A 24,982-nucleotide genomic window follows, 5' to 3' on the forward strand; every position below is an offset into this window, starting at 1 on the left:
AACTTGAGACGTTGTACTGCTAAATGTATGCTGATACCGAAACAATTATTTGTAGCAAATTGTCGTAAGACCCGTAGTATTTGAGGCCCCTTTATTTGCTAGCTTCTTGAATGCCATTATAATTTCTTGTTTTTTGCATCACTCAATAAAATTCTCCAAAAATAAATGCAAAAGCTAGGACTAACCAAATTCAAGTCTTGAAAACATTCAACCGTTACCCCGTTCACCTAATTTATAAATGTGTCCTCCAATCTAGTTATCAATTAGGATCCACAATTTTAGTTTTTTAGATGAGGCATTTTATGGATCTGTTTTAGGAAAATTCACCTCTATATTCCTTTTTTTTCTTGTTGAAATTTAAAAACTATTATCAATATTTGTATCATATCATCATCAAAACCTTTTTTCAACCAATTGAGATTGGCTACACGAATCTTAATCCGATATTCTACTCTATCAATGGTCAAACTTTAATTGAAGTCATAAGTCCCCATATTTTTTCTCACTACTTCTAACACTGTCCTTTTGAATCTACCCTTTGCTTTTTTTAATCTTCCACTTGAATTCACTCACCACTCACTCCTCTAATAGGTGTTTTACTGAATCTGTATTGTACATGGTAAACCCACTTGAATGTACTTTTTCTCATCTTATCACCCAATGGAACCATATCTAAATTCTCGTTAATATATATATTTGAAATTCTATCATTTCTTGTCTTGCCACTCATCCATCTCAACATCCTCTCAACGACACTCCTAATGTGAGAAGAGCATGTATCATATATTAATTTTAATTATTTAAGAATTGGATTACACTCAAATTTTGCATGTCCACATCTCATTATAATGCGCTGATAAAAAATAAAAAATAAAAATTTTGAATAAATAAAATGGCCAACCAAAACAGCCCTAAAATTTGAATGGATGTTTGGGTAATTTTTATTCAACTATTTTTTACATTTGCTACAGTGATGCCGAGAATTATGGACAAACAACATTTGAGCTCAATTTAAGCTACAAAAATTGAAATATTAGATGTAACCTTAAAAAATGGTTACATTTTATATAACATTCGGGACATTTTATAAAATATTAGGGACATTTTATAAATTTCAAAAGATATGAGACATTTACATAAATTTTCCTTTGTTTCAATACTGTATATATTGTCCTCCTTTGGGTCGCGTCCTTGTTTATTATCTAAGTTTCATCGATATTTTCCTAAGACTTTCACAATTGGTTCGTGCTTAAATATTTACACAAGAAAAATATTTACATATGTAAACACCGTGCAGGAAAAATGGAGGCGGCTTCATATGCCTTGTATACCTCTACCCGGACCCGAATGACAAGAGGTCACGCTGGGGGAGGAGGCTTCCTGATACTGAAGAATGGACCCATGTTAAGAGGCAGCAAACTCCAGCAACGACCCTTACTATCAATACAACAACTGTGCCAAATACTCCTATATGTGCCTTCTGGAAAGTTAGAAACATCAAGCAAAGATGTAGAGAAACCTTGCCCCCTTCCATTTGGTTCAAAACACACAAAAGATTTCACAAGCCCACTATTATCTAGCCCTTCAGATATCCCAACACTACCCTTAACATCTCTCTTCATGTACAGTAGTAACTCCTTGTTAAGAACCAACATTTCCTCTGTTTTAGAAGGGCAAAACCCCAACCCCTGTTGCGCCATGGCTTCTTCATTTCCTTCTATTATTTGATCAGACTGGCGGGCTGCAATTATGCAGTAAATCTTAGCTATCCGAGAAACACCCTTGGATGGCATGTTCTTTGTTTGGAGGCAGAGGTTCAAAGATAGTTGGAAGCCTGGGGGAATGGTTATTATTGCATTGGGGCTTCCACCATCAGAATTTGATGCAAAGATCTCAGCTCCAATACAGGGCCTGCAATATGTTTCATAACAAACATTTCTTAAAAGAAAAGAAAGATTACACACAAAATAAGTCAAACTTTGAGATATGAAATTCCTAATCTATGCTATCCTGTGTATACATACATACACATAGTTGTATATGTATTATGTAAACACATAGTTGTACATGTAGATATCAGACACTCATATATGATGATGTACATTGAGTATTTACATGTTTATCTTGACAAGAAGTTAAGATTGGAGGGACATTATAGTCCAATCCACTGCCTTTCTGAGATTCAGAATATAGATGCACAGAACATATTGTACAACACACAAATAACCCGATGGGAATACAGCAAAGCGGATCAATCAACCAATGCAAATAAGTAAAGACGAAGGACACAATGATGCACAAACCTACAAGAAAACTAAAATAAATTACATGAGTTAAATTGTATACATTTTTTTATGCTCTTAAAATATACAGAGAGAGCTTCTTACCGGATTTTAAAGTTCAATGATCAAAGACTATGGTATTTGATATAAAATGATAGAGCACAGATTAACTTACTATACCTTGTTTGAAAGAAGTAAAATGGAATCTGAGAAGGCAAGAAAATCCACTTCATAATAATGTCTAACATAAGCTTTAGCCCTTCACTGTGTACTTTAAATAAATCGAATTCATCTTTTACTCCTTGAGCTTTCGCTTGCAAATTAATGACACCAGATACAGAAAACCTACAAATGTCTAGACCAGCCCTTTCTTTACATCCTTTACTTGACATTCGTACCCCTGCCTCTGTGAAACTTTCCACCTCCCCAAAAATTGTGGAGAAGTATTCGAGGTCTTTGCTAATCTTGCTGTCTTCATGCCACAAACGTTGAGCTAGATCTTGAACCAGGTCCAGAGCCCCTCTCGAGTTTCTTGAAAATTTTGAAGTTTCATAATTAGGCAACTTTGGAAAGTAAACAACAAAGGTAGCACAAAATGCTAGCAGTGAACAGCCCAAGGCAACATATGTTATGCTTCTAAAGCCTTTGTAGTTCATATCCATGAAAGACATCTTAAGAAGATCAAGCTCTTCTGCTAACCTCCTCAAACTATCTGAAGCCTGAAGAAATCGACGCTCCAAAGTGAGCATATCTTGAGCTTTCTTTTCCCATACACCTTCCAACTGGGTCACCACATTTTCAACAGTTTCATCAATGAAAATATTGGAACTCAACATCCCCATTATGTTCACTAAAATTCCAAGATATTTTGCGTGAAGACTCAAGAACCACCTTTGAAAATAAAAGGCTGACTTCAATGTAACAGCACCTGTCAATATTTCCCCTGAAGAAGAGATTGCCCTATGTGCCATGGCAATAATATCAGAGCAAGAAAACATATCAGAATTGCAGGTAGACTCTTGAGCAATGACTTCAGCGAAAGTAGTGCAGAATGTTCTATTGTCTTCAATTGTCTTCAGCCACTCAGTGTCATTCCTTGGAAAGAGCAGCAATTGGATTCCACTTTCTGCCTCTGCAAACTGTGCCAATGATTTCAGCCAAAAATGACAAGGACCTAACTGCACCCGATCAAGCAATTGCTGAAAAGTGAACACGGCCACAAACCAAGCACCCTGACAAGCAGCAAAAACACCAATTTTGTATGCTACCCATAATTCTTTGCTCATTATCATTTTCTTTGCAAATTCCAAAGTCAAGCATTCCGAGCTAATCTTGCAATTTAAATGAGATATGCCCTGTGCTCGGACTTGACCATGCCAAATAAGACATGATCGCAACAGAAAGGGGGATATTCCAGGCAAACTAATGCACGCTTTCGTTAAGCGTCCGACAAGGAGTTGCAGTGTACCAACTACTTGACAATCAAAAAAATCCACTGTATCAAGTATATCAAGACATGTGGCCAAGAACCGACTAATGCATGCCATAAGCCCAGAATCAATAGGAAATTTTTCCTTTCCATCATTGAATTCACTGAACTCATGAACGCATAAACTTCTTATTGGAATCTCCTTGCAGGTTTGAATAATCTCATCTTCAGAACCTGCAAGCTCAGGATTAACTTGCATGCCTAATAGAATTTCCATTAACCATCTGAATCTATCAATGGCCAACAGACCTACCCGAGGATACTCTTCAACAAGGAGTAAAAGGAGCTTAAGCAAGTTCTGACATTCCTGTTTCAATCCATAAAATACACCGTTCATAATAGTGGAAGAATAATGGGAGAGATCTCTAGTTGCTTTATTGGGATCAAGCCCTTTTACCAGGAAGGATATCTGATCAATAACTAACAGAGCAACACGCCACGGTAAGGGTGCTGAAGCTTTCCCATAGGGGACAAGAGCCACATTCTCTGCGATAGAATGAGGAGATAAAAGTTCTGGAGAATCACAAAAGAATGGTATCCTCATTCTTTTGAGATTACATGTTATATCAACCAAAAGGCTGAGGGCTGCATATCTCTTCGATACAATATGACAGCGAGAAGCATTTTCGACTACCAATATTAATTCCAGTATCTCGGATTGATCCATGTGACACAAAATGTAACAGCACGACTGCAAGTTTCAATGTAACCAAAGAATCCAGTCAATGCTTAAAAAAGGCATTCAAAATGCGATAAAAAGAGATGTCAGATTGGTTACCTTCTTTAATATTGTAAGTGCTTCATCGAGTAAATTATTTGTATTTTTGACAATATTTATCAGTATTTTGACTATGTTACAATTAAATGGGGTACACCAAAATGCTTTTGGGGAGAGGAAGCTAAGACATCTCAAAGCCACTGCATGAATAGAAGAGAAAGGATTCCGACCAAGGAGGGATACCAACAAATCCACCTGCATCCAACACAAGAACAAATTATAGAGACAACTAACTTGTAAAACCAATTTTCAGACTATAATCCGTTGCAAACAGCACACCTAATCCTTCTCCATAGTAACACTCTGAAAAGCATACTTATCTTGCAAATGTTTATGCATATAGGTGTGGTAGGGATGGTATGAATTTGAGGATGATCGTGCAGTACATCTCATCATGAGAACAAAAATCATTTTCTTAGTAATCAATTGGAAGCCGAATTCTTCTTGATGTAACTCTTAAGAAGAAAAGAACCAGGAACATGATTTTCAAAACATCCTACATTTCACCAAATCAGTATATATAACAACAGTTACCTGTTCATCCAGGACAAGAATTGACCTAGAAGCAAGTTTTGAGAGAGAGAATAACATCTCAGTGACAATTTCCTCATTTGGACTATCCAAAATCAACTTCTTACCAGCCTGTCAAACAACAAGGAAAGGATCGCAAAGTAAAGTTACGAACATAGTTAGAGTACTCTTCAGAGCACAATCAATAGCGCTACCGCCAGTTACGAACATTACTAGGCATAAGGGACATATGCCACCAGTTAAAAGGGCTTATTTTATACATATATTAGCCCTTTTTAATTTTGAAGTATGTTCATAGCAAAAGTAATCACTAGAATCCAAATGTTTCCAACAAACATGGTGCAATCAAATTTCAGTGCTCAAAGTCAAAAAAAAAAGGCAGCAAATTATAGAATAAAAGGGGGAAAATGTTACTAAACAACAGAACAAAAACAACTTGCATGGTCTTTTCCAAGGAAGTTCCCGTCCTAGTAAATCGATCATAAACTTGGACCAACTTGACCCAGCTAAAAATCTGCCAATCTAATTGACTACTCAAATCAACTTGGCCAAGTTTTCCATTAACAAAACCAAGTATTATGCACATATGAAAAACTCATACAAGACAATAAATTTACGGCAACTTTCACTGAAAAAATTTATTTGTTACTTTGTAAGCAAACCCCAAAATTCCCTAAATGGGGGTGTGTTAGAATTCAATTGAACCATCCGACAGAATCCTTGTTTTCCCTATTTTAAACACCAATAATGATGCCTTTCTGTTTAAGCAATTTCATGTTGGGTTCCTCAAAATCTCACCTGTAAATTTTTAGATTTAGGTTCCATTCAACCTCAGTTTTATATGAGGGGCATAACAAAGCTATAGATTTTATAGTATAACCTCCTTCAGAGCCTACAATTAGTGGACCCCATCTGAAAGGAGTTAAATATATTGTTGTTTTGTATCTTACAAAATTTAGTAATTGGATGTTGAATGTTGAGTTAACTAAAAGCTTGATCAGTACCACTATTAATGTTTACTTACAGAATTAATCTTGATTTATTTCAAATGTTAGAGAACGGTAACAAGGTAGTTTAGGGAGGACCTTTACTGCACCACTTTGTCCTCCACAACATCTTTCTCTACCGTATCAAGCTTCTTGAAGAAGAGCCTTCCCGTCCTCCTCTTGTGGAAAGATCTACACTAGATTGGGAAATTGTTCCCTTGGGGCAACAGACTAGAAAATTCATTATGCGCTTCCCTTTCCCAGCCTCCCAACCATCTGACATATTCCTGAATCACCCTTTGACTACTTAAAATCTTGAATGTATAATTCTACTTCACCAACCTCATCGTCTAGGAGCTTCCTTGCAAGCTCATCTGCCATTGGAGACTTCACACCAGCCAGGCTTCAGGCTTTGCAGTTATCATGAGTTGATAATATGGGGACTTAGCTGCGTGAAATGGGTTGGCAATATGATAAAACTACATTGCAATTGACTTCTTCACCATATCCTAGGGTTTATTCCCCCAAGACTTTTGAGTTTCGTCTGTTGATATTGGGGCATACAGGGGCCAAGTCTAGAGAGTCAAGGTCAGGTTCAGGGTCGGCTTCGGGGTCACGGTCGGGGTCGGGACAAGGTTGGGAAGTAGTAGATGGTCGACCTGCAGCAAAATGGTAGGATGAGATTGACCATCTCAGTCTACTAGAAGTTGATCCAAGTAGCCCAAGGCCACACTCTCATGCCAGGCACCACAGGCTCGAGAGGCACTATAAGTTCAGTATCACAACTTCTAGAAACTCCTGCCTGTCTAGCAAATATCTTGTCGATTTGCGCCTCTTATGAAAGTCTGCTAGACTAGCCTGCCTAGCCTACTCCATATGAGCCTCAAACTTTGTCGAGTTATCACCTACATAAAATGAATAATATCCCCTCCCTATCTCCTCAAAAATCCTCTCTTTGCGTACTTGTTTCCCTTTTGCTACCTCCATTGCCTTCCATATCTGCTCCTTAACGGCCACAGGCACCTTGCCACATGGTTGTACATCACCCTGAATTTTTGTTAGGTGATGTTTCAGGTAATTGATGGTGCCTGTCATCGCCTACCCACAAAAATTATGCTGAGCCCAACCCTTCCCCTTCCCCTTCCCCTTCTTAGTTGCAAATGATAGGCATGACATATTTCTTGGTTTAGAGATTACTTGGTCTGCTCAAGGGATCATTGGATCATTGTTACTCTATGAAAGTACGCTCGTGATCTTATCTCCCAGGCCAACTTTCACTGACTTTAATTGTAGATAACCCAACAGAACGTAATGTTTGGTTATCCGCATCTGATAGGAAGTCGCTACCCTATAGGGTGCCCTACTGTAGTTAGTTGGGGGACCGCAATGTCTCACCATTACCAAGTAAGATATCAGTTATCCAGTTCATTTTGTTGGCCAGTTCGTCCAGGTTCCTCGCTTAACCCATATGGATGTTGTCCAGAGTATCATTCCATATGTCAGATCATCACTTAGTTGTAATATTTTTTTTCTCAGCATCTTCACTTAATTGCGGTGTCTTTTTCTCAGCATCTTATGGCCTTTCGCTTATATCATATGTTGACTCAGATTGGGCTTAGGCAATTTTAGACACTCAAAAGATCAACCATAGGGTATTGTATTATCTTTGTGACTCACTTCTTAAGAAACAAGTTGTTTCCAAATTAACTGCGAAAGCTGCATAATGCAGTATGTCTTTTGTCACAGATGAGATTCTCCAGATTCAAGTGCTTCTCTTTAATTTAGGAGCTCCTTGCCCACACCTCTCCATGGGAATAATATCAATGCGATTAGAATTGTCATCAATCCAGTATATCTCATGATCGAACCAACCATATTGAGGCTGATTATCATCCCATTCAAGAATAATTTGACTGAGGCCTTCTTATTCTCCATTATATTTCCTGCGATGTTCAACTAGGTGACCTGTTTACCAAATCTCACACTAAATGTTAACATGATAATCAAGTGAGCAAACTGTAACTCATTTCTACTGATGCGCACATTTGAGAGGGTTGTTAAGATATATAATACTCTTGCATTTTAGTCTATGCAGTTTGTTAATTAGTTTGAAGGTACTTTTGTCATACTTTTCTACATGAATATTCATATACTTTGTATGCCCAGCCAAATGTTAACATGATAATCAAGTGAGCAAACTGTAACTCATTTCTACTGATGCGCACATTTGAGAGGGTTGTTAAGATATATAATACTCTTGCATTTTAGTCTATGCAGTTTGTTAATTAGTTTGAAGGTACTTTTGTCATACTTTTCTACATGAATATTCATATACTTTGTATGCCCAGCCATCTATAATGGGATTAATCCCTATTTCTAGTTAATAAGACTTTCATTCAAGATTCTCTAATTCTAAAACACGATGTTGATAGCATCATGGTGCAAGTGTGCATGTATTTGTATAGAGAAATAGGTCTAGAAGTTTGGGTTTGGAACCCCAACAAAACCGTGTATAAATAAGTAGAAACATAAATTAATAGATTACACTTCAAATAAATTACACTTCTCTTGTAATGCAGTTAAAAATTGCTAGTATTTGCTGGTAATTAAATACCATTTGCAAGCAATGTAGCAAACAGAAGGCTCAATACACTTGAGGGAAACTATACTTAGGTGGGCTGGCCATGTACAAAGAACCTTCGATACAGCACATGTTAGGAAGTGTGATTTTGTTTTAAGTGGCAGGATCTAAAAGAACAAGAGGAAGGCCCAAAAAGACATGGATGGAAGTAGTAAGAAGACATATAAGGACTTATGACCTTACTGAGGGTATGGTCCTCGAAAGAACAGAATAGTGAAACATAATTCGTGTAGCCGGCCCCAATTAGTTGGGATAAGACTCTAATGATGACAATGATGATGATGATGATGATGCAAGCAATAAAGCAAGCATTCACATGGGATTCCATCCCTCTTAGATGTGTTTAGAATAGCATCCAGAGTTTCAAAGGCATAATACCTCATAAGCACCTCTTGCAATTGAAGATGAGCATCCCATGCTTGCAAAAATACGCACAGACGCTATTTTCACATCATGAGGTCTTCTTGTTGAGGCCACTATATCCACAAGTAACTTCAAAATAACATGTGCAAAGTCACCTGATAATTCACAAAAGCAACCAGCAGCAAATAATGATGCCTTAACCTGCACATGTTCAAAAAAAGAAAATAAAAAACTCATGAATAAGGAATCAAACATCATGCATTCATTGTTAGTTTTATGAAATGTTGATTTTGACCCCCAATGTTTCTATATTTACCCGGGACACAAACGGAGAAGCTGAATATGAGTAGTTTCTTACCATTCAGCCCCTATTGAACTCATGGAAGAACAATTTTATGGCATTTCAATCCTCTAAGATTCCTTCACCACTGGAAGACGACACAGTGGTTCAATACCCAACACTAGAAACAAACTTGAATTTCCAAAGAAATACAAGAGCTACCAAAGAGATGACACAACAATCAACGTATGACTAATTATGAGTCAATGGAGAAAACAATTTTAAAAAACAAGAATATGAAAGAACAAACTGCAATGTTCAGCACATTCAATGCTGTAGAAAGCCCATTGAAGAGACATACAGCATTTGGCTATCTGGAGTTTTATGGCTAGTTAAACCTGAGAAACACTTCCAAACTGCTCCTACATATGCACTAGAACATAGGGCAGTTCAGGTTGTACTGCTATAGGCAACCACATGAGCTAGTTTCCAGTTAGTATACTGTAGGAGATAACAAACATAAAAGGATATCCTTCTCCTCTCCCCATCTATGTTTGTCTATAGTACCTACTGTAATGCTCATCATGAAGTGCAAAGCAACCAAATTTGAAGGCGGAAATTTCTCATAATAAAAAGTCAAATTTGGATCCATTATATTATTACAGCGTACTATTAGGAAATATACTCTGGTATATTCATCTAATAAATGACAACTCCAACATAATTGATGTAAGGTAAAGCTGAAAATGACTTCTTTCCAAGACTTGATCTAGGGCCAGTCCAATCCCTTCTTAGTGGTTCTAAGGTCAGCCCTATAGTTACCCGAATCGCCTATGAGGGTAGCGATTCCGTTTTAGAATCTCGATTGGCATTTCCCCGTGCGAAAGTCAATTCTAAAAGAAATGAATCACGTTTCCAAATTGCCAGAATCAAGATTCCATATCGAGGACTTTGTGATTCTTAGCTACACAAGAATGCGATTCCGCTTGTGAGAAACGTTGATTCCAAAATTTTTGGAATTCCGAATCCATGTTGTTTGGAGTCAAGTTTCTATATCGCAGACATCGTGGTTCCTTGCTACACAACAATGTGATTCTACTTATGCTAAGGGGCCGTTTGGATAGCTGGAAATATATATTATTGGCGTAATACATTACCTGTAAATGGATTGTTATTGTTTGGGTAGTATTTAGATGCAGCCTGGTACATTGTTATTGTTTGGTTAAGTCTGGAAGAAACATAGGAAATGCATTACCAACATTTCACCAGCATGTGCCTATAAACTATCATTTCTTTCTTTTTTGTCACAAAATTCGACTAAAATGCAGAATTATCATTTCCTTCTTTTTTGTCACAAAATTCCACTAAAATACTAAATTAAAATCATCATCACACCATTCCAAAAAGATTTCTAATAATAACATTATCACCATTCCAAAAAGATTTTCTAATAATAACTTGTACCATTTTACAGTCATGACACTATTTCCTACTTATTTTAAGTGCCTTTGGCACTTATATGCAATCACATGTTTTCTGTCATGACATTGGTTTCAACATGATAAGTCATAGGAACAATATGATTGGAATAACATGATTTTATTATGATAAGCCTTATTTTTATTTATTTTGTATAGAAGTATTTCAAATATCTCTCTATATAATTTAAAATAAACAATAAATTTATGATACTAAATTCAAAATCTGTAGGACACGAGTTAAAAAATGGGAAGAAGTTTGATGAGTAAACTAAAAGGTTCGGTAATTGTTGTATAAAATTTTGAGGTATTGGAGGAGACTAAAGAGGTATGTTATTTCAATTGAGATTTCAGTAATCTCTTATGAGGATTATGTTGTGTGAAATTTTTATTATGATTGTGTTGTGTAACTTATCATTGATTACTGATTTTTATTTTTATTATTTTTGTTTTTATATGACACTGATCCCTTCAGTTGAGGGGACCAGCTTAAAAAGGGAGGAATCCATTATGTTGTGTGAAATTTTTTATTATGATTGTGTTGTGTAATTTATCATTGATTACTGATTTTTATTTTTATTATTTTTGTTTTAATATGACAACCGATGCCTTCAGATAAGGGGACGAGCTTAAAAAAGGAGGGATCCCCCTTTCAGATAAAGGGGCGAGCTTAAAAAGGGAGGAATCACCTAGTTATTATGAAGAGAGTGCTTAGAAGATTTTTGTAATGAGAGATACGTCAGGCAAAAACACGCGCGAAAGATTTCCCAACATTACCCGCCACTCTCGTAATAGATTTTTCACCTATCACCGCAGGTAACGGATTTCCTGATTTTTGGGGAAATATCGCATAATCTCTTTCCATTTCCTTACTATTAAGTGTACCCAAACGGCCCTTAAATGTTGATTCAAAGTATTAAGGAATTGTGAATCCATGTTGTCAGGAAGCAATGTGAGCATAGGAAGAGCCTTCGATGTGTGCTCAATCATGAGTGAGCGCGACATGTATGAGAGTGTGAGAGAATTTGAAGTTGTTGCACACAACAAAAAAATCAAAATTTAAAATATGTGTAATATGTGAGCATAGAGAGAGCAGAAACCCTTCAATGTGTGCTCAATCATGAGTGAGCGCGACATGTATGAGAACGTGAGAGAATTTGAAGTTGTTGCACACGACAATAAAATCAAAATTTTAAATATAAGTAATATGTCAAATTTTTTATTTTTTTATGTACTAATTTCCATCCTTCATTCCATGTTACTTTTTAAGAACTCTTACCAAGAATAAATAATACTAAAAAAATATTACTTCAAATTTAATAATATTTGGTAAATGGTGTGGGTACTAAACTACTAATGTAATAATGTTTAATATATGATCGGCACCGTCGTTTCAGAGGATAAAAATGCTTTTCTTTAAGTAAAAAAAGAAGATAATAAGGATATGAGCGAAGTGCCATGTGTAGTGTTTTAGGTTAAATTAATCATTAAATATCAGAGAAATTGACTAAAAAATGAATAACTCAATTTTCAAAAGTCAAAAGACTCAAACTACATTTAACAAAGAAGAATTACGGTCATATGCTTATTTTATAATTAAGGAAAGGAGATAAAGGGCGCTTGCCCTTGTTCTCACTCCTTGTATGTTGTAGACTAGCTCCAGAACTTGTAGGCATAATAGGGTTATCGGTAGACCGAGTCCATTGCATGGGATTGTCCACAAAGATATCATAAAGGTTGACATTAGTACTTGGAGTCTTGAACTGAGTATATACAAACCAAAATTCGATCTCGTAGTAATGGGTAAATTTATATATTTTCTAAATACTTTTCTCATATACCGGAGGGAATTGGTTCGCAATTCTAGTAAGAGAAGAATCTCGATTCAAATATGGGGAGAATCATGATTCCAGAATGGTGAGAATGTTAATTCCAAGTTGATGGAGACAACGATTCTAGAATTTTAGGAATCACGATTCCTTAGTTTTAAGAATCACGATTCCATATTTATTGGAATCACGATTTCAGCAACCACCAAAACAAGTGGGATCATGTGTGATTCCATATAGGTATGAAACGCGATTCGAACATGAAGGGACATCGATTCTTGCAAATAGGAAACACGATTCCTAATTTTTTGAATCGCAATTCTCAAATAGTGAGAATCATTTTTCTCAAATCCGAATCGTACGGGCAGCGATTCCTAGATTCTGAAACTTCTGATACATGTGATTCCGCGACTCCGATTCCAAAAACGATTCGAAATCACAAACATTTCCAACAACCATAGTCAGCCCTGCTATCAAATACCGCATGGTAGTTCATGATTCCTTGCTTCTTATAGATTCAAAGGTCGAAAGGATGTCTGAAAGATTGAGAAGAAGTAGATGCTCCCTATTTTTCAATTTTCTAACTAAATTTTAAGGATGCATTTTTTGGATTTATTTTTATGTTTTTTGAAAGATTTTTTTTAGGGGTTTTAGGGTTTTCTTAGTTTTTTTTTAGGATTTCAAAGACTGTTTGGAAAAGTAGTTTATGTCCTTATGGAATTATTATTTCATAGGGGTAAAGTGTTATTTTGAATTTCATTTTAATGACGAATTCCATTTCAATTAGAATTAGGATTCATTAGATTTGCATTATGGTTTTCTCAAAGTTGGATATTCTTTTATTTAGAGTCCAAGTTTCACCAAAGCTTCCCCTTATTTCAACCAATTCATTATAACAGTAATTTCTTTATTCCTATGATTTTTTTTCCCAGTACATAAGTTGGTATTAGAGAAGTTCTGTTTCCAAAGCACTTGAGGATATGCTACAAGTTTACAAGATGGCTACTAGAGGAGGTTAAGGAAGCCGAGCTCATGGTGATCATGTCAAAGTTACATGGAAGTAATTATATGACTTAAAGAGAGGATTAATGAACTTCATATGAGATACGTCAAAAACAGTCAAATTGAAGGAGGTCCAAGGAGGCGATGCACTGGGTTGGTCCAAACTGCTCCAATTGATGTTTGGACATTCCAGACAAAGTCTGATCTGACCCTATGGATTTGAGTCCATGGGTTCTCTCTATAACCATGGAAAGGATGAAGCTCTTCTTCACAAACAAGGGCAGAACAACGATTTTTCCTATGACAAGTGCCTATTTAAACCGATCTGTGCCAAGCGGGCCACACATCTATCTCAGTCAAAGGCTGCAAACAGAATGATGTAGGCACTAGTCTAATAGAAAAGGTAGGGCCCTTGAATCTCCAGTTAGAGTATGGAATTCCCTGGTTTCAGAAAAAGAATAAGTGCTTTAGGAAACCGGAACTAGGGAGTTGTCTCCGAACCATGCATCTTCCCAGAACAACCAGTGGTTTAAAAAACAGATCGGTGCCATGGATCGGGCACCCCAAAAACCCATCAGGATCAGTGAATCGGCGTTTCGGATCTAGAACCGACCGAAGTGATTGGATTCGGCCTTAAAAAAAACGTCAAAAAAATTATTAAAATTATTATAAATGTTGTTTTTTAGGAATCCAATAAGAAATGAGGGTACTATATTAATAACTTTTATTTTTTTGTGTCAATAAGCAAATATTGAGATGTTCTTTCCCTGTATAAAGATTCTCATCAAACATTTATTAAAACATAACTAAATAAAATATTATACATTGAAATTAGAATTATAGGTTTTTATTTTATTATTTTTTCATCATTTTACTATACGCATAAAGTGAAATTAGTCTCACAGCAAAGTATCAAACATTCATTATTTCGTTTTACTCATCCAAAATTATTACAACCTAACTAAATATAATAGTATTTACTGAAATTGAAGTTGTTGGTTTATAACTTTATATTTTATAATTATTTTATTTTACAAATAAAAAAAATCTAAAATGTCTTATAATATCCTCTAATTTAAAAAATCTTATTTACAATTATAAGAAAAAATAATATATTACAAAATTTATAATATAAATAAATTAATAAATAAAATACAAGATTTAGTTATCAATGTATAATTGTTAATTATAATAATATAATAAACATGATTAAAATTTATTAGAAAATGCTTCCATATCATATAATTAAAAACAAAATAAAATCCCCTATAAATTTTAATGTGCTCATATTTATATGATTATACTGACATAAGTTTAATAGTTATTAAGATAATAAACAATATGACTTTCAATAAAATTATACTAATTTTTGTAAATGAATTAAATAGAATTTCTTTATGTAATTATATGCAATTAAAACTTAACTATATGTACTTTTATTTTTTGTACATTATAAAAAATGAATAAATATTATTAAATAATTAAATAGAATTTCTTTATTTATAGTACTAGAAATATTTATAATTATACAACAGCACCTTGGTGAAAACTACACGCTATTTTGAAGACGGTTGGAGCACTAAGGAATGGAGCAACTCCCACATCGAGGAATTTAGGACAAGCAAGGCTTAATAAAAGCCTTGGGCTTGTACGGTTGGCTGTCACATGCAACGCGTGCTGAGAAGCCATGACATAAAGTTGGCAGTCCATGACGTAAGCAGAAGTATGAATGTGGCTTGTGGATGCGTCTTGTGCCACGTACGAACTTGGCAGTCCATAACGTAAGCAGGAGACCCCGTGATACGTCTTGTGCCAGTTGGCAGTCCATAACGTAACGTAAGCTTGTGGATGCATCTTGTGCCACTTGGTTTAATGTAGAGAATCGGTCGATCCCGTTTTTTCGTTGGATCCAGCATGGGTTGGACGATACCCGATCCGGATCGCCTGATTCTGGATTGGGTCGCCGATTTTTAAAACACTGAGAACAACATTGGATTTCCCTTGCCCAGTTGCCATCCATACCTAGCTCTAGGACTTCCCTACCTATGATGTAGCTTCGCCAAAGGTTAGAGGGTCAAGAACCCTGGATGGCATTCTATATGCTTCTGTTTGGATAGTCTTTTGCCGAGTCTGCTAAAAAACTTGTTCTCCTTTAACTTTAACAAGCTCCAGCTGAGTTTGGCAAAGAGAGTCGTATTTATGCAAAAGTTTCATAAAGTAAAGAAGATATATAATGAAATCAAAAATAAAATAAAGAATCAAAATCAATACTAAAATGATTCATAGAAACTGTAGTGGCTTATCTCATTGAGTTAAGGAGAGTTGCAGAAGGTGGTGAGAGTGTAAGCGGTTCTCTTTGCTCATAGAATGGGCGGGCCCGAAGGGAGAGTGGCTCAGTGGATGAAAGGGAACGAACCTTGTGGGTGGCTCGCAAACAAAGTGGAGCGCTAGGCTAGCCGACTATTGATTATGTTCTTCTATTCTACAGGGAAGGCTGGTAGCGTGTAATTAGGAAAAGCCATAGGGCATAGATGTTGAACTGGGAAGGAGACAAAGTCACTTAGTTCTGTTAAACAGGACTAAGGAGATGAGTCGTTCAATCAACCTCTCCTTCCTAGATAAGCGGTCATCTCGCTGAGGTTCTGTAGATACCAATATGCCAGTCATCTAGAACAAGAGGCCATCAAGCAAATAGTTCAACTGCTCACAAAGGCAGACCCTTATGCCTTGAAGACAGTGGAGGAGAAAGCAGAGCCACAGATGGGAGCCTTGCAACAACTCAATACCATTAGGGCAGAGGACAAGCCCACAACAAGGAAGCTGATGTACGTTGTCTCGATGGCCAATCGATGTATCTTGTATAATATAACTTATCTTTCAAATCACGAAGGCTAACTAAGGTTGCAGTAGCGACAAATGTTCATCTTCTTTAATCTAGGGAATTAGGCTCAAAAGAACCAATTTGACTTAAAGGTCCACCTTTTTTTGTTTTATTTGAAAATTTTATTGTTTTTTTGTAATTTTGTATTGTACAATTCCTTTGTTTGTGGGATCAGCTTCCCTGAGGGGAAATGAGAAGAATTATAAAGTAAAGTGGATTGCTAAAGATGCCTAGATCTCGGATAAATGGCAATTTTATCAATAAGACCTCCTCAATTGTAGCCAATATCTTATTACGAATCATTCCAACGACTTCAGTAGAGGAAAGCGATGGCACGACTATGCCCCTGGCGGCTTCCACAGTTAAAGGGACAGAATCCCAATTCATTCTACTCTTTGAGATAGGTTTGATCAGACTTGCGGGATCTGACCCGTACCCATAGTGAGGAAAAAGGAAAAAATCATATAATTGACTCAGAGTCGCATTAGGAAACTTTAATTACAGGTATGTCTTCCAACTTTCAATTTCGATGGCCTTTCTTTGATCTCGCAATTGGGTCGATCTACGATGCAAAACGAGATCAAGTGGGTAATCCAATTTTAGATGAAGAACCTTTGGAAGAACCTGAGGAAATTGGGACCCTTTCTCTTGGAGATAGTGAGGAGAGATTAGACCTTGAAAATGATGAAGAAAACCCAGATAGAGAAGTGAACAAGGAAACCTTAGGTGAAGAAGATGATAGCCATGATGGTGGCGACAAAAACCAGGAAAGTTTAGGGTTTGTTGTGGAAGACTTGGGCAAGAACTTTTGTGCAAATATAGGGGTTATGGATTCAGCATACAAACTATAAAGTGTTTGATCGGGTATATGGTAAAAACGAGCTTCAGGGGTTTTCTAGCTTGGTTAGGATTCCAAAAGCTACGAAGGTTTATGAGGTGGAGAATTCTTCCGTTTTCATTCTTTGGCATCAAAGTAATGCAGCAAAAGAATGGTCGATTCATAAGCCCCATATCATGAGCCTCAATTGAGAGAGTAATTAACAGAGATGCAACATACCGCGAGAGAACCTCATTCCAAAAGTTGGGAAGAATCAAGCAATGTACTGATTTTGAGTGATGCACCTTCAACTGAGCATTTTTTTTTTCTAGTAGCACAAATTCACTATTATTGGTACTCATTGGAATCAAGACTCAGAGCTCTACGATGTCTAAACCCACCACGCACATTATGAAAAGCCTCTAAACTACAGAAAATTGAGTTAGTTTCCAATGCGCGTTCAACGATAGCCGAATTTTATATGTTTGAGTCAGTTTCTAAACATACAATCAAGGTCCGTTGCTTGAGAATTTCTTCCTACAAAAAAGAATCTTTGAGTAAAAAATAATAATATAATCTTCGAGTAAAGAGAAGAAGGTTAAAAATTGATTCAATGCAAGCCTCATTTTAGGACACTTCCAAACTTGATGATGAGTTTTCTCCAATCAAGGTAGTTTGATGCAGGATAGGATGTCTCTAATTTTTTATTTTTACTAGACTTTAGGGCTGTATTTTTTGGGAATTTTAGCTTCATTTTAGGGTTTTTAAGCCTTTTTAGGGATTTCAAGGTTTTCCAGTTTGTTAGGATTTTAAGGGGAGTACGGAAAAGTAATTTATGTCCTTATGGAATTATTTATTTTATTAGTGGCAAAAGCATCATTACAAATTTTGTCTTAATTAGAACTGCTAATTCAATTAGAATCAGTATTTATTGGGTTCTAAACAGGATCTTTACGATGATGATGATGATTATGTATAGTGGTTGCATTAGGAGCTTTCTATCAGAGTTGAATATTATTTTATTAAGAGTCAGAATTTCACCAGCGAGTCTGAATCTTGGCTTGTAAGCTTCCGTTTTTCAACCGATGCATCAGATTTTCAATTTCTTTATTTTTGTTATTTTTCACCGCTACATTACTAACACACCCATTCATATTCATGAACACTCATTTAGGACATTAAAAGACAAATTTCTACATGACTTAAGCCATGCTCGGTTAGAAGACAATACATTGTTTGATGTTCGTAGATCTAAATCAGAACCCAATCAAATATATGTGGATTGAACATGCATACGCCTCTTCATCCCGACAAACAATCTCAAGGGAAAAAAATACTTGAATTTGTGCCCTAGAAAAGGTCCAATGGAATCATGTTCCAATAATGAACTCAAGCAATCCATTTCAGCAGTAGTTAAGATTTCTGCTTTATGAACTCAAACCATTCAACAGGACTTAAGATTTCTGCTTTATGAACTCAAGTCATTCTTTTCTTTTTCTTATAATGTTCATCCAGCTATGCAAAAGGTCATCTATACAATTTGGGGTCCAAAAATTCCTCTAAATAATTAGTGCTAACCATCCCATCGAATGGGCGGGCTTACATTCCTAGTTTTCTAAAATAAACATAACAATAAAAACCGCCAAAAATAAACATAACAATAAAAACCGCTTTTACAGCATAAACTCTCTTTTTTTCTTGAGTTTGATTTCTTAGATGAAGATAGTGTGTTGACAAAACATTTCAAGCCAAACAAATGCCACCAAATGGTTTTCAAAAAGAAACTTTGTTACATTATTATGAAATAATTCATGAAATCAATCCTCCTCCCCAACCCCAAAACGCACACACATACACACACCTGTGGGTTTAAAAAAGACACATAAACAAAAAGCAATGATTGCCAAAAGCATATAATCTTACCTCCAATACATGATGAGATTCCAAGGCCGATAGTATCATGTAGCGCATTTCAGCACTGTCCTTTCCCAAATCTGCCCAACAACCTAAGACTCGTAAAGCTAGTGCTCTTGCTTCAACACCCCCCTTGTCAAACACTATCTTTACCCTTCTCAGCATCTCTAAGTAATTGGGTACCCTTTTTCTTGAAAGAATACCATCGTATAACTTCCCTTTCTTTCTCCGATTCTTCAGCTCTACAAGAAAAACTTTCAATATACAGGCCCTGGTGTGATTGTTTCCAGTCTTGAATGCATCTGCAAGTCGAAGTAGAATGGAGTTCGCAAATGCCCTATCCTCACCCAGGACTAAACCAAACATATTTGATACTTCGGCAGTGCAATATGCCTCTGTGCTCCATTTTTGGAGCTTAGGTCCCATTGCTTGGATAGCAACAATGGGGTCTCCTGCATTAGAGAAAGAACAAATTTTCTGAGGTAGAGTGATTTCAGGAATAGCTTTTTCCTAGGAAGCCAGTGTTTATGCCATGAGGGACCACTTAAAATAAAGGTCTTATCAGTTGTCTTGACATGATGTGATGAGTCATATCAAATAATTAACAAGCTTTTGTTTTTTTTGTCTTTTTTTTTTTTTTGAAGGATGGGTTAGCCTGGAGTTAAATTGGAGGACTAACAATTAGCAGGGGATGATGTTCACGATAAAAGACACTCGGTTATAGAATATCTCAGAATTAATTAATTGTATTATTATTGGTACGATCACCTGTATTACCATACTAACAAACTTTCTTTTGGGTTAGAATCATCTTGGATTACAACGAATCGGCTCGGATTACAACCCAATAGTTTATACTACACAGAGAGACCTCACATATGAAATGGTCAAAATGCACACAAACAGTCCTAATTGGTGGCCTGCACTACATGATGAGCATGTTTGTTAGGTTGGTAAGCTCAGATATGAATCCAATTGCAGGGATAGCAATTGGGAAGTCAATTATTTACTTCAACAGAGTTCCAAAACATCAGTTTTTTGAAATTTATTGAATGATAAAAAATACCATACGAAGGAGGAAAAGAAACATCATTAGCTACTCAACAAAAGAGGAAAAACAGTTGTGAGAATAAATAAAGATTAAATGAGAGACCCAATAACTAAAAACTACCGAAAATCATACAAAATGAGGAAATAAACTGAAAAAAATATTACATGACATAAGAGTTTAAGAGCTCATGAAATTATCAATGATTTTACTCGCAGATTAGGTGCACATAAACGCACAAGTAAACCAAGCAATGACTAAATTGAAATAATAAAATATAGAGACATTCTAGAGTTTCCCCTCCATGAAACCTAAAAATCAAAGAAATGGCTCAAAACCTAAATTTCAGAATTCATGACGACCCCCTGATTTAAGGAGCGTTATGAAATCCTAAGAATCGAAAAATGCTGATAAACAAATATTCATGCAAAACAAGAATTGTGGGCCAACATTTCGTACCACGCCTTTTAGAACGAAGGCCTTTCTCGAGCTCCACACTCCACTCCATGGCTTTGGCTGCACAGGTGGGTTCCATCCTTGTGTTATGAGAAAGAAAATCCTAAAAATCTTCAGAATTAGAAAGCTATAGCAACTTCATTCTGAAGTTTCTTCACTCATCAATGAAAGAAACCCTAAGGGCGTGTTTAGCAGCTGGAACTTGGGATACCGGGCATTTCAGGTTCCAGCCCGCCCGTCACTTCCTTGTTTGGTTACGCTCTGCGTCGAGGGTGTAGTAAGTGCAAACTCCTCAAAAATGAGCAATGCACCCTTCCATCTACCCACCTGGAGAGCAGCGCTTCGCGAGCTTGAATTCGCCGGATAAAGATCCCTCTTTTTCCGATTTCGCTCCTCTAACCAAACCCCTCGTTTATCAAAAATCCCTCTTGCCTCTCTCTCTCTCTCTCTCTCTCTCTCTCTCTCTCTCTCTCTCTCGATACCCCAGCTTCCTTCTCACTGGGAAAACGACACTCCGTCTCTCTCTCTAGAACACACCATCACCGCTGGAGAGGCACCTCCATCTCTTTCTCTGAATCACACCACTGGGAAAAGGGCACCGCCTTTCTCTCTCTAAAACCACCACACCGCCCTTTACTACCTCTGTCTCTGTTCTTCCCTATTTTTCAAGGTATTATACTCTCATTGCCTGTTCTTCCCCATTCTTCAGGCTTTTCTACTCTATCGGATGCCAATCTCTCTCCCCGTTCTTCGTCGTTCTTTTGCCATCCCCCCATTCTTCGAGCCTCAACGATGGCCTAATGGAATTTTTACCCTCATCAACAATCACCTCTTCAAATCGTGAACAAAAACCAGGCTCAACCCCCAATTCCCCCGTGAGCAGGTCCGTATTTTTTTTGTTTTTGGCTTTTTTTTTCTAATTTTTCTTTTTTATTTTGTTTTACTCAAAATGGTCATCTTAACCCCTGCCTCCCCCTTGGGCAGGTCGGTATTTATTAATTTTTGGCTTGTTTTTGCTAATTTTTATTTTATTTTGTTTTACTCAAAATGTCATCTCCATAGAAAAAATGGATTTCTTGAAATAATATATTTTTGCTAATTTTTCTTTTATTTTGTTTTTCTCAAAATGATAATCTCCATAGAAAAAATGGATTTCTTGAAATAATATATTTTTGAATAGTCAATTTTCAAGATTTTTAGTTGTTCATAGATCAATTCGAATTCTACACTATTTTTTAATAGTAAACTTTAAGCGTTCAAGATGCAATTATGTTGTTGGGCATAGTTTACATTTATTCATGGCTACTTTGAAGAGATGCAACTAGGATTTTGATATTTTGTTTTTTTTATCATATTCTCATAACAATGGACTAGTGGTACCAATTTGGTATAACAAGATACCTAGAATTAGAAAAATGCTTGTTTTGCAAGTTGGTAGGAAAATGGATTTTTATTTTTTTATTATCTTTTGAGGACATTCCGAAAGTATTTCAATTTGGATATTTTTAATTTATTATTATTATTATTTATTTTATTTTTATTTTTATTTTTATTTTTTTCAGGGGGCAAGTTTTATATGCTTCTCATTGAAGTTCTATCATCTCCCTTATCCAGCCGTCCAATCTTAATAAAGGGCTAAGATTGTTCTAATCGCAATATCAGGTCTTTACACTATTTTATTTTTAATTTTTTTTATAAACTATTTTGACACCAAATTTTGGACATACATTCTTTTATTAAACTTGCACTAGCGAAAAATATAAAAAAAATATTTTCAATAAAATAAAATGACTAAAATACCCCTAAAATTTTCAAGGGGTATTTTTATCATAACATTTTATCAAAAAATTATTTTTAATATTTTTTATAGGTGCGCCCCAATGAGAAGATGTCACGTGCCAAATTTCATATTCATACAATTTATATCAAAAAAATTAAAAATAAAATACTTTGAGATGTCGGATCTAATATCAAACGGTGAGTGGCTCTCTTGATCAAAATTGGACGGCTGGATGGCAAAGGGATGATAGAACTTCTATGCTATAAGAAAAACATAAAAACCTTTCCCTTTTTTCAGATTCTCAAAACAATGATCATCTTTCTTTTTTATTGTTTTGAGGCTCTAGAGAGTAGAGATAAGTAGAGATAGCATAAATTGTTTTCTAAGAGAGAGAAGAGAGAGGAATAGATGGGTCGAATTAGTGAGAGAAGATAGAGCATGATTCTCTCTCTTTCTTCATTCAGCATTGCTGGTTATGTAAGTTCACTTCTAGAGAGAAACAAAAAAACCAAGACATCTATATTGAGATGGGACCTAATTTTGTTTTCAAATGTGCTTGTGGATAAAAAAAAAGGGCAAGCTTTATACTTTTCTTACAGTATAGAAGTTCTATCCTCCTCCTTATGCAACCGTCCATTTTGAATGGAGGGCTAAGATTGCCCCAAGCACAATGCCACGTCCCTATACAATTTTATTTTAAATTTTTTTATAAACTATTTTGACACCGAATTTTGGACGTCCATTCCTCTATTGAACTCGCAATGACGAAAAAATATATAAAAAAAATATTTTCAATAAAATAAAATGACCAAAATATCCCTGAAAGTTTCAATGGGTATTTTGGTCATTATATTTTATAGAAAATTTATTTTTAATATTTTTTATAGGTGCACCCCCAATGAAAAGATGGCACATACCTAATTTTATATTCATACAAATTGTATAAAATAAACTAAAATAAAATACTTTGAGACGTCGGATCTAAGATCAAACGATGAGTGAATCTCTTGATCAAAATTGGACGGCTGAATGGTAGAAGAAAGATATAACTTCTATGTTGTAGGGAAAGCATAGAAACCTTTCCCAAAAGAAAAGGGAGAGTATCTTTGAGAGAGAAAGGAAAACAGAAGTTTGTGGAGGGAGAAATATGCATTGCCTCTCTCTCTTTCTTGGATTTGCTAATCTTCTATATATATATATATATATATATATATATTTGTGTAGAGAGAAATGAAAAATGGTGTTTATAAAGGGGGAGATGGACCGATGAAGAGCCAGCAAAAGAGTAAGATTTTAGCAATTCTAGAAAGGAAGCTAGAGGCTTGCTGGGAGACGATGATCGGGGGCATAGAGAAAGAGTAAAATGGGATCTTGGAGAGGCAGAGATTTATGGCTCATGGAAAAAGAGCAATATGGGGTTTTAGGTAGAGAGGGATTGGGAGCCAGTGGAAAAAAAACAAAATGGGATTTTCTAAAAGAAAATGGTTTTGGTAGGGCTGCAGCACATCGCTCATCTTGACTTGAACATTATGGTTGTGGAAAAGATTTAAGATTTCAAGATCTAAAATATAGTGTATATTGTAACAAATTACCTAGACTATTCATTTTGCCCTAAAAATAAGTGCTCCTGAATCAGCAAGATTTTTATCATTTTTTTAGCTTCAAATTTCATTTGTCGATGTTGAAAATTGATTTCACAGTCAGCATGGAGATTTTCATTGCCGAAAGTCCTTTTTCATACAAGGATTTGAGGAGAGGCTTATTTGGTTTTCATGAAGCCTAGTCCTTATAAAAACTTCATCCTTTTCTAAAATAAAGCATAAACGAAATATTGTGTATTTTAAATCGGATATTTGAAATTTCAGACTCAAATTCGACCTTTGTCTAAGGTAGACTCTATGGAATTGTTTCTAAGGGAATGAAAGGCCAAAACGTTGCTCCCCTCAAATCATATAGACTTTAATAAGCGAATGAACAAGGCACCCCAATCACTTATCGTGGACATTGAACGGTTGGGAAGGTGTTACAAAACTGCATAAAGCCCAATTGAAAGCGTGGTGTATACTCATGTTTGTCGAGCCCTTATAGGAAGTGTCTTTTTTTTTCTTTTTACTTAGTTAAGCTAAATAATTAGATACTATTGATTGTGTCCACTTCCTTAACCATTAAATGTTATCAAGGAACAGTTTGCGGCGTCAGTTTACTCGATAAAAATTTTGATCATCTCGTTGAAAAAACAAACTGATTGAGGCTCAGATAATGATGATAATTGTGGCCACTTATTGAGACTCTGATGATGATGATTGCGGCTTATGGTCTAATTTCAGTGGACACGCGTGAAGGAGTGTGATGAGATGGACAAAATAACAATTTGAGACATGTAATGGCCCAAATTAAAGCCACAACGAGCTCCTCAAAAATTTCAAT

The 24,982-nt window shown here is 35.9% G+C and overlaps 1 protein-coding gene and 1 long non-coding RNA gene across 3 annotated transcripts; one reads left to right on the forward strand and one right to left on the reverse strand.

Annotated features, from left to right (window-relative positions):
- Positions 1-1,082: 1,082 nt before the first annotated feature.
- On the reverse strand, positions 1,083-21,752 carry EMB1895 (ARM repeat superfamily protein). Of its 2 annotated transcripts, XM_006844277.4 has the most exons (7): positions 20,779-21,752; positions 19,281-19,723; positions 9,086-9,271; positions 5,084-5,191; positions 4,550-4,744; positions 2,463-4,462; positions 1,083-1,911 (listed from the first exon to the last, which is right to left on the reverse strand). In XM_006844277.4, exons 1-7 carry the CDS (start codon positions 20,852-20,854, stop codon positions 1,359-1,361), a joined length of 3,561 nt encoding a protein of 1,186 aa, XP_006844340.1. In that variant the 5' UTR covers positions 20,855-21,752; the 3' UTR covers positions 1,083-1,358. The 2 variants fall into 2 exon arrangements, with proteins under 2 accessions (XP_006844340.1, XP_020522864.1); XM_020667205.2 differs by lacking the exons at positions 9,086-9,271; positions 19,281-19,723; positions 20,779-21,752 and adding an exon at positions 6,166-6,417.
- Positions 20,834-24,173, forward strand: LOC148782128 (uncharacterized). The gene is made up of 2 exons (XR_016056385.1): positions 20,834-21,658; positions 23,780-24,173. It is a non-coding gene; the product is annotated as an uncharacterized LOC148782128 (long non-coding RNA).
- The last annotated feature ends 809 nt before the right edge of the window (positions 24,174-24,982 follow it).

This window comes from Amborella trichopoda, chromosome 5, assembly GCF_054954075.1.
Source record: "Amborella trichopoda isolate Santa Cruz 75 chromosome 5, AtrichopodaSantaCruz75HAP2 v2.0, whole genome shotgun sequence".
Taxonomy (NCBI): Eukaryota; Viridiplantae; Streptophyta; class Magnoliopsida; order Amborellales; family Amborellaceae; genus Amborella; species Amborella trichopoda.